We start from the raw sequence: 9617 nt of genomic DNA, 5'->3' as shown, positions 1-9617 counted from the left end.
CTGTACCTGAGCTGCTCTCCTGGCACTCAGTCAAGGCAGTTTGCCCTCATTAGCTGTTTTTAGCTTCCTTAGGGGACAAAGTGTGACAGCAGCCAGCCTTGTGTCTGTAACAGAGATAAATAGGGCAAGCCCAGGACATGTGGACTTAGGTTAGAGGCCTGTCAGTGTGACAGTCTATAATCTCCTCATCTCCTATGCTCGCCTGTTTGGCTGCTCTGCCTCTATCACTGTCCTGCTCTACTAACTCTTGCTTACTCTGTGTTGTACTGTACTTTGAGCTCTGGGTGGATTGTGTCACACCAGTCCCAGCTGTACTGTTGAACACCTGGGTCATTTGTGGTTTGGTTTGCTTGTGCACACTGCTGGAAGTCTGCAGAAACATGGCCCACCTGATGAGCAGGCGGTGTTTCAGTGCTCCTGTCCCCATTGCTCTGGGATTCAATGACAACCAGTGCTCACTTTTATTTTCTATTTTGACATGAATCATCCAGGCTGTTTGTGTTCAGTGCATGCTGCAGCAAAACTTTCTTGCCTGAAACCGTAGAGCTCGAGGTTGCCTGAAGACTTTAAAACCAGCCTGCTCTGTTTACGTCTTCCTGCCGTGTTCCTCTATACTTTTGCTCTGGTTGTTTCTCTGAGGTTGATGACATGGTGTGGTTACGTGCACAGAGTTGTTTTTGTTGTTTGCTCATACTTAAGGCCACTTTCAGTATCATCTGATCTAGAACCACACGGCCTGTACAAAAATGCCTTTGTTACGTAAATAACCATAATGTTCTTAAGGTTCCAAAGAAACCAGAATGTACTAGACAATGTTAAAAGCAACAAGAGTGCTGAGTGTGTTGGATGTAGTCTCAGGTATACAGATGCTACTGCTCTGTCTGTGGATTGATATGAGGCAGGTTGTTCCTGCTGTTTCAGAGCTGATCACACCTCACCAGGGCAGCCCCTGTACAGCCCGTGTGCTCTGGAGACAGCTACAAGCTCAGGGGAACAACTCTGATGGACACAGGATACCTGGCCTGTGTTAGTGCTGCCACAGCTCCTGCTTCCACCATGTTGGTTTGTAATTTTCAGTGGGAAAATTGCCAGATGCCTTTTACTTTATCCTGAGGCATAGTTGGCACCCAGTTTTGGGTGGTTGCCAAAGTGTTTTCTTTCTGGAACATCTGATAAGTAAGAAGATCTGAATGCTCACATGTCTAATGTACTTTGCATTTGAGAAGTAGTTTTAAGCCTGTTGTTTGTAGCTCAAAGGTTGCTTTGTTTCAGCTGTCCCCATTTCCTCCACATTGTTCAAAGAATATAAATTTGTTTAGGCAAACACAGTGTGTGAAATACATGCCTGTGGAGAAGGATTGGTCTGCTCTGTGAGAAAATCAGCTCTGTCTGAAGATGCCACACCTGTCTGTTGATGGGACCTTGCAATGTGCCTGACTTTTGAGGAATGTGGGAGCACACAGGAATCAGACATTCCTGACTTTACTGCAGTTGGATGTGGAGCTGAATGTGATGTGATACTGTCTTGGTGGGAAAAACATGCATCTATGAAGAAAATACCTCAGCAATGTATTAACATTGAAATTCAAACGCAGGTTTATATTCATATAACAGCCATCAAACACACAAAGATAATAAATACTATAGTCTTTATTTAAATATTGTACAGATTTGAAAATGTTTTTCACAGAGCTGTACACCCTATACACACACACACATATATATATATATATATATATATGCGCTGCAGTTGTAACAAAGTCTGGAGGATGAATTTACTGGGACAACAGAGAAAGAGTGTCCATAGCAGATACTGTATACGTCAGGAAGCAGTAACCACAAAGCTAAGAGTGGCAGTACAATGTGACTGGGAGAATTGCTTTAAGGCTGCTTAGATTGTCCTCAGTGCTGTAAGACTTAAAAACCCTCATATTGTCACCTTTCACTGATCTGCCTTAATCTGCACATCCACGTCTATCAACCTTGTTTCAAAATAACACCTGACACTGCAGTCTTCTAGTGTGAGGTTGTCAGATGAAGTAGGGCAACAGTCCATTAGATTGTAAACAGTGACCTGAAGAGCCACAGGGAGGATTTTCTATGTGTGGGATGGCTTTATCACTATTCCTATACTCCTGGCTGAGTGCAGTGAAACAGATTTCAGGAGTGAAAAAAGGCTGAACGTACTGTAGGTGAAAAGACCTAATGTTAAGACAGCAGGGCATGATGGGAAAGCTTATGGCTACTTAACATTTTCAGGCTTTGTGTTTAAGCAGCTGGCACATAATCAGACTTTTAAGGAATATGGACATGTTTGCCAGTATCAACAGTTTCTGATACAAGGCACATTCTCATAACATTACACTAAATACAGAAATATTTTTAACTGTGGGTAAAGGTAGGGGCAAATGCAGAGTGCAAATCTGTAGTAATGTTATGACAAAACATAGTGACCATTTTTCACTTGAAACCTGCAGTGACCTCACCTATCAATGTGCCAGTGTAGCTCAATTGCAGAACGAAATACCAATTGTGAACAACTTTTTGTAAAGCTACTCTGATGAGCTGATCAGCCAGAGGAATTCAACAATCCCACTGAACAAAGAAGTTACAAAAATAAATTTGGTCTCGTGACCAACTTCCACTGTGTTGAGCTTTTTCAGATATGCTTCTTAAGCTTTGTGCGTTTAAGGCTGCGAGACCCATTTAGCCCAGTCTGTAGCCTTCACATCCATTTCAGACACTAATTACACACATCAATACAAGCACAAAATTCATAGCACACACACACATTCATACATGTGTAATCAGTCACGACCTCAGCAGCAGCAGCAGCAGCAGCTGTGAGATTAAAGGGAGGGCATCGGTTTGACACAACATATATGTGGAGATGTTTCTGAACTGTAACTACCTTGAATCATGAAGTAACAAAATGTCTGTAAGACTTGAACCGCACTGGTATGGAAAAGGCAGCTGCTGCTCTTCATGAAACCTTATTGGATCAACCTACCCCAAGAAACTAACCACAGATATATAAATGTCACATACACTACTTATTTTGCAAACAAAACATCCCCGAACAGCACACCAGTCATACCAACAAACATAATAGGCATTTTAACTAAGCTTTTCTAACTACCACTTTATCTTCAGGAACATCTGTCTGCACAAGGCAGCCCATTTATTGAGCCCTAATGCTGCCATTTCCTGTGCAGTTCCCTTCTTGACACTACTGATGGACTGTATCTTGCCCTTCTGGCAGCCCAGCGTGGGACCTCTTTAACAGTCTAACACCTACTGCCTGGCCACCCCTGCCCCCCATCTCTGAATCTCAGCTTCCTTCCTGCCCAAAACACCAAGTAGAGAAATACGACTTATCCTTGTCAGAAAGGTTCCACATTTCCAGTGTGCCCAATGACTGCTTATCTTGGGATAAATGGGCAATGGGATTATCCAGTGAACACTGCAAAGATGCCAACACTGCAGCCTGGCCAAGAGGATGTGTCAGGCCTCTTTATTCAGCCACTCTCTGATGTACACAATCACAGAGAAGTGGGCATGTAAGTAGTTTGTGGGGGGGGGGGGTGAGTGATGATCAGCTGGGGGCTGAGGCAGAGCAGAGCCAGCAGATGCTTTGGAAGCTTCTGACATCAGTCTTTCATCCCGGCCAGCAGGAATCAAAGAAGTCCATAACCTGCAGAGGCAGGAGCGCTGTCACAGCTCCATGCACGCTCTAGTCTGTATATTCTGCCACTATTGACAGCAGCACTGTGATATCATCTGGCTTTCCTCCTGCACATGAAAAACAGTGCACTGTTAGAATGTTGATGGTGTTTCAACCCTGAGACATTTTCTAGCTTTGAGGAACATGATGCAAAACTTCAGTTGCCAGTTGGTTCAGGTAGAGCTGAGACACCTACCTCTTACATTCAGTCCATTGTCACAGGCGAACTGTGCAAAAGGCGACATGTAGTTGGGGTCATATGCCAGAACGTGGGCATGCTCTGCGATGCTCCGAGCAGTCTGCTGGATGCTCTCATAGTTTGTGTTCTGAAAAGCCAAAGCAAAGCAGACATGATGATTCTATTTCACACTGTATTTCTGAGCCCACTTGCACCGGTAAACTGGTTTGTGCCTTACCTTGAGTTTCTTTAGCTCTTGCAGGATCATGTAGTCAGGCATGTTGTCAAAGAGCCCATCAGTGGCGGTGAGGATAATGTCACCTAGCTGGACATCGAAAGAAGAGCTGTCTGCGGCGTCTGGGCTGAAGGCAGAGATACAGTGAAGTCAGGAAGAAAACAGTGTGTGTGATGCTTTTGGTGATTTAAGCGATTCACTTTTCAAACTTGATGTTTCACAATGAACACTAGTAATCCAAACAAAAAAGCCTCAACCAGGCTGTGTCTGCAGACATGTGTCCTCTCATATAACTCTGTTTTACACCCTGATCTGATCGATTCACCTAAACCTGTGACCCAACCTCTCTACTCAAGGACTGCTCACCAATTGCAGCAGACCACTCAAAGGGAAAATGTCCTGACAAAGCTAGGCTCCAGTTGATAGTGATATTTCACCTTGGCGTCTTAATCACAAATGTTGGATGAGGACAATTTCAAAGAAGCAACACATGGTGGTTTTGGAGAGCACAGTGAGTGCCAATAAAAGGTGCTGCCATAATCACGATGGGTGCTACAAATACATATACACAGGAACCAAGTTAGTCTGCAGTGCCAGTGTCAAGTTCACTTCTTGGAAGGTGCCCCTGCACACCCCTAGCCAGTCATGAAGGTTATTCATTATAAACTGCCTGGACTTCATCACAGCACATGGAGCCAAAAGCTCCCAGGAACAACTTGTCCTGCGCTGTGATTTGGATGGAGATGAAACTGCAGTTCACAGGGAAAAAAAAAAACACCGAAACTATAAACCATCTCCTATCAAAACACTATTCTATTAGAAGAAAATGTTTCTGTGCATACATATGCTGCACTTGAGGTGAAAGGACTGACATGTTTAGATTTAACAATCACTGCTTAGCACATCCATGAGCCTAAGCCATTTCTCAAATGCTGAGGGTGGACTGAAATATCTGATCTTCAGTTATACAGATAACTGTGCTCCCCTGATATATGCTCATCAAGCTGCAGGACGACTAAAACAAGGCCTTGGAAACACAGCCTTACTATTCAAATGTATCTATCAAAATCCTAGAGGTGTATGTTGTTGCCATCTTCCACTACTACTTCAACATGCTCCAAACTGTGGATTTTCCAAGCTCTTCTTATGTTCTTCAGCCACAGAAATGTAGCTGCTGAACTTTTTGCACTTACATTATTGGTTGCTATGTTAGTGATCTAGGACTTAGCTTAATCTGCTGCTGCACTCAGTGTAAATCACTTTGGGCAAATCCTTCAACTAAATGACTAAAATGACAAATTAAAATGAAAGTGTTATTTCAATAACCACGGCCAATCCATAACGACTACAGGAACTCATAATGGATTGACTGAAACTAAACTGAGGCTGTTTAGAAGAAATAAAAACTGAATGCTCTCATTCTGTACCACTGGAGACATGCAGTGTAAGGTTAATCCGTGGTTCATCTTCAACCAGTTTTTGAGAAACGTTTTTAAGAGGCTCAAAATAATCTCCCTGACTCAAGGCCAAGTGAGTGAAAAAGAGGCAGAGCCTGCTGGAGCAAGATTGGCAGTGGCCTCTCCATTTGCCGGTCAGCCCACACAGACTTTGACCTGGGTAAGAGGGAAAACTTGGCAACTGTCCAGCACCTGCCCAACACTCTGCTGACATCTGCTGTGTCGCTGCTTGGCATACCACAGCCACAGGACACAACAGCATGTGTCCTCTGACACACCGTTTACACTCCAGCTCAGCTCAGTACAGTCACTACATTCACAGCACTGCTGCATGTGAGGGACACAAGCATGACAAAATGTTCTGCAGTCCAGTTTGTTACAGTTCCGCCTGTTATGTCCTCTCCAAATGGACACTTATGTCACTTATGTTGTGTGGAACACACACTCCTCCCTACCATCTCTCCCATTAACTAACACAAACTGCTCCACAAACATATGCTGTCCCCAACAGACCAATACAGATGTGTGTGGGGCAGCAGATGCATGAGGTGCTGCATGTTAGGGGTCTCACCTGTCACTGAGGATGGCGCCCTCAACACCCGGGGGAGCAATGGACAGCTGGAAGGGTGTGTTGAAGTAGTGCTGCTGCTCATCTGAACGGTGGACCACCTCCCCTCCCCGGACCACCAGGAAGCCTGAGTCTCCCAAGTTGGCTGTGTGCAGGCGATGGCTCTGTCGGTCCAAAACCACTAGGCAGGCTGTGCTGCTGCCTGCAAACACACACACACACACACACACACACACACACACACACACACACACACACACACACACACACACACACACACACACACACAAACACAAAATATGTTTCTCTTCCACTGCAATGCAAATGAATTAGAGTGAGATCTAAGCATAAAATGCAAACACAGACTGTATCATCTGCTTCAGGCTACGAGCATTTCAAGTTGACAGAGTCCAGACTGACAGGAAACATTCCTATGCCAGAGAATCTGACTTGCAGGAAAAAGCACAGGTGCTAATATAACATTAAGTCTCAGTATATCAGCATGCACAATGCCAGGACCCTGAAACTGAAGCAACAAAATGGAATTCAGCCAACAGCTGTTTAATTTTTTACACCTGTGCTTTTCCTGCTGTGGCATGTCAACATGTCATCTGTGAAAGGTAGCCCAGCACCAAGAGTCTCATACAGTTTTTGCTGGAATGAGAACAGTGCCATGAACACAATGAGACAGTCCTCTCCTGCCTTTCTAAAGCTGAACAGCTTAGGAAAGAAATTCAGGAGGCTGATTAACGAAGTTAGGCTGAATACATAATCTTGGCAAACCACAATCGGTTAAGCCGTTTTAGTTATTTTTTGAGTTCCACCAGTTGGGAGATGATGAAGAGGAAACATAAGCTGCTGGAGCAGGCGGACATGTGTGTCCACACCCTGCTGGTGATTCATCTGGCACATTAAAATACACTCTCCGGCATCAACCTTCAAAACCCCTCTCACGCACTGTGCCTCTTTCCCTCTCTTCTGTGCTTTCCCTGCAGCAGTACAATTCCACACACTGCCGGCTTCAAGAACATTCCCTCTGCAGTGGAGGAACAGCACAATACAGTGTTGTTTCCCCTGTCGCGCATGTGATAACAGGGTGGAAAAGTACTGACGCCCGCGGAGACAGAGATCTGTACCTAAAACATCTGTGTGCCAATGCAGCACGTTCATGCATGCTTTGTTGTCAGGAAGTGGCAGAGAGGAGGAAAGGAATTCTGGAAGGGAACGTACAGGGGGAAGGTCGGGACATTCCCTGGAGTTCATAATGGGATCTGGCTGTTCTGAGTCATGATGCAAAAATCTCCATCCAATCACCACTAACTGAACAAACAGAAGTAAACAATACAGCCCTAAATAGTGCACTCAGCTCCAAACCACATGGAAAATGTAGTGTTTCATTCACAGGCAGAGTATGCCATCACACAGGCATAACGGTGCTTTCCCACATGCTGGTTAGGAGAAGTATTTATTCACAGAAACGAAGTGCTTCTAAAACAACTATAAGTGGGTGTGACTGGGATCGCTGAAATCCAGTGCTTCCAATGGATTCACTCACCCAACAGTGGCACTTTGTTCTGCAGCAGCTCGTAGTAGCTGGTCGTGAGGACTCCCACGGGGTTGCTGGGAACGAAGCGTCCCTCCTTCACCAGCCTCTCGCATGTCTTCATCAGCGTACCTGAAAACTGTGATGGGTCCACGCCATAGTCTCGCCAGCCACCTACCCCATCTGCTACACCTAGAACAGACAGGCAGTGATTTAATAACTGGAATTCATAGTTTTTCCATTTATTCCAACAAGCCCTCGTCCACTGTGTCCTCTATACAATGCTTCTCTTTAAACTCCACCAGGGGACTAATTGGTCCCATTAAGACAGCAAAGCGTTCATGTGAAAACTACCACAGAAATAATCTTTTTTTTTGACCCGAGAGGCACAGAAGGTGCCTTAGGCAGGTTCTCTGCTGTACAGAAAATAACATTAAGGAGTGATCACAGAATGTATGAAACGCCGTTCCATCTATTCGCAGTTCCATCTTTCAGCTGCCACATTTTCACTTTTCTATTAAATTCAGTCTGGACATGTGCAGAGGTTACGTCATTACACTTCATTAGTTTACATATTTTATACTTGACGTAGTTCAGTGCATTAAGCTCATAAATTATTTTGTCTTTCTCTCAAAACACAAACTCTATAACTGGAGCAGCCATCCATTGTCCTATAGAAATACGCTCTGCTCTGTATGTTAGTGTGCTTGTGTCCATAGGAGCGTTCAGTCAGGCCCAAGATTTTCCTTGAAAGGGAACGTAGTCTCATTAATCCCACGACTGAAACATGTGCTCCACTGACCATACAAGGCTGGCCCTCTGCATCTCCACAGCCTGTGCCAGAACACAGAACCAGGCCTGCTCGGAGCACAACTTCACAACTAATCAACCCTGCCAAAAAAATAACCTGCCTCAGTGAAAGCATGTCCTGATTTCTGTGTTTTCTTGATGCACTCACTAAATAACAGGATGTTTATGTAATAATCAATGCTGCTGTGCTGAAGAGAATTAGCAGGCAGAGGTGCAGCCTGCATTGGTTTGGCTTATTCAATACACTGATGTGTGAGGATCGAGCTCTTCAGACAGTCTGAGCTCAGGAGATCCGCTCCAGGCATACTGAAGACAAAACCATGTATTCTGGCTTTATGAGTTAAGACTGAAGTACACGGATGTACTGACAGCAGCGGACAGGCCCATGTCACCCAGCGGGCACCTACGTATTATACCGGCCGACACGTGAAATCCTTCCTATCAGCCCTCGGGCCTGACCTTACACCGGTCATTCACGTCACTGTTACGCAAAGAGGCACGTCGCATTGTTTGGCCAACGTGTCTACAGCAAACAGATCGGACACTCACCCAAAACATCGGCGGATCTGTGTCGGGCAATGAAGCACGCGTCGTCCCCATAGCACATCCCTTTCTTCAGGATGCCTCTGCGGAAATCCTTGCCGAACCCGCAGCTCGCCGTCACCAGGCTGTAGTCGCGGCTGTCAGTCTGAGAAAGCCCGCCGATGACAGCTCTGGCAACGAGTCTACCGTACGACAGCACGGACAACATCACCCACACACCAGCTCCCCACCGCGGGCACCGGCCAAGCTAGCAGCCCCGCTAGCTCAGCGTCCGTGTGAGCGCACACCGCTGACTTGCTAACCTGCTAACGACGGTGGGGCTGAGCTGGGCTGAGCTGGGCGCGCACAGACGGACACCAAATACCGCCACGGGGACTGCAGTTCCTGGGCCACGCCAACTGAGAGAAATTCACAGAAACCAGTCGCCTCTCTGGCTCCAAACGACCCGTAAGTGACGGTGCTGCGCAGCCATAGTGCCAGGTCTTCCTCCGAGTCTCGACATACCACGCAGTATGGACTCACCGTACCCTGGCCCCGGTCCTCTGCGAGAGCCTGGTCT

At 45.8% G+C, this 9617-nt stretch overlaps 1 protein-coding gene across 1 annotated transcript; it reads right to left on the bottom strand.

The window, feature by feature from the left end:
- Nucleotides 1-2470: 2470 nt before the first annotated feature.
- pptc7a (protein phosphatase targeting COQ7 a) lies at nt 2471-9616 on the bottom strand. The gene is made up of 6 exons (XM_026321026.2): nt 9065-9616; nt 7718-7897; nt 6166-6364; nt 4141-4264; nt 3921-4050; nt 2471-3792 (listed from the first exon to the last, which is right to left on the bottom strand). Exons 1-6 carry the CDS (start codon nt 9264-9266, stop codon nt 3734-3736), a joined length of 894 nt encoding a protein of 297 aa, XP_026176811.1. The 5' UTR covers nt 9267-9616; the 3' UTR covers nt 2471-3733.
- Between the last annotated feature and the right edge of the window lies 1 nt (nt 9617).

This window comes from Mastacembelus armatus, chromosome 9 (assembly GCF_900324485.2).
Source record: "Mastacembelus armatus chromosome 9, fMasArm1.2, whole genome shotgun sequence".
Lineage (NCBI taxonomy): Eukaryota > Metazoa > Chordata > Actinopteri > Synbranchiformes > Mastacembelidae > Mastacembelus > Mastacembelus armatus.
Note: the sequence above shows the minus strand (reverse complement) of the source record. Positions and strands in the feature narration are given on the sequence as shown.

Excerpts from the sequence above, each read along its gene's own strand:
- pptc7a (XM_026321026.2), bottom strand. The coding sequence starts at position 9,266 with ATGTTGTCCGTGCTGTCGTACGGTAGACTCGTTGCCAGAGCTGTCATC. Across the intron at positions 6,365-7,717 it reads GAACAAAGTGCCACTGTTGG|GCAGCAGCACAGCCTGCCTA; the intron begins GTGAGTGAATCC and ends GTGTGTTTGCAG. Across the intron at positions 4,051-4,140 it reads AAGAGCTAAAGAAACTCAAG|AACACAAACTATGAGAGCAT; the intron begins GTAAGGCACAAA and ends TTGGCTTTTCAG.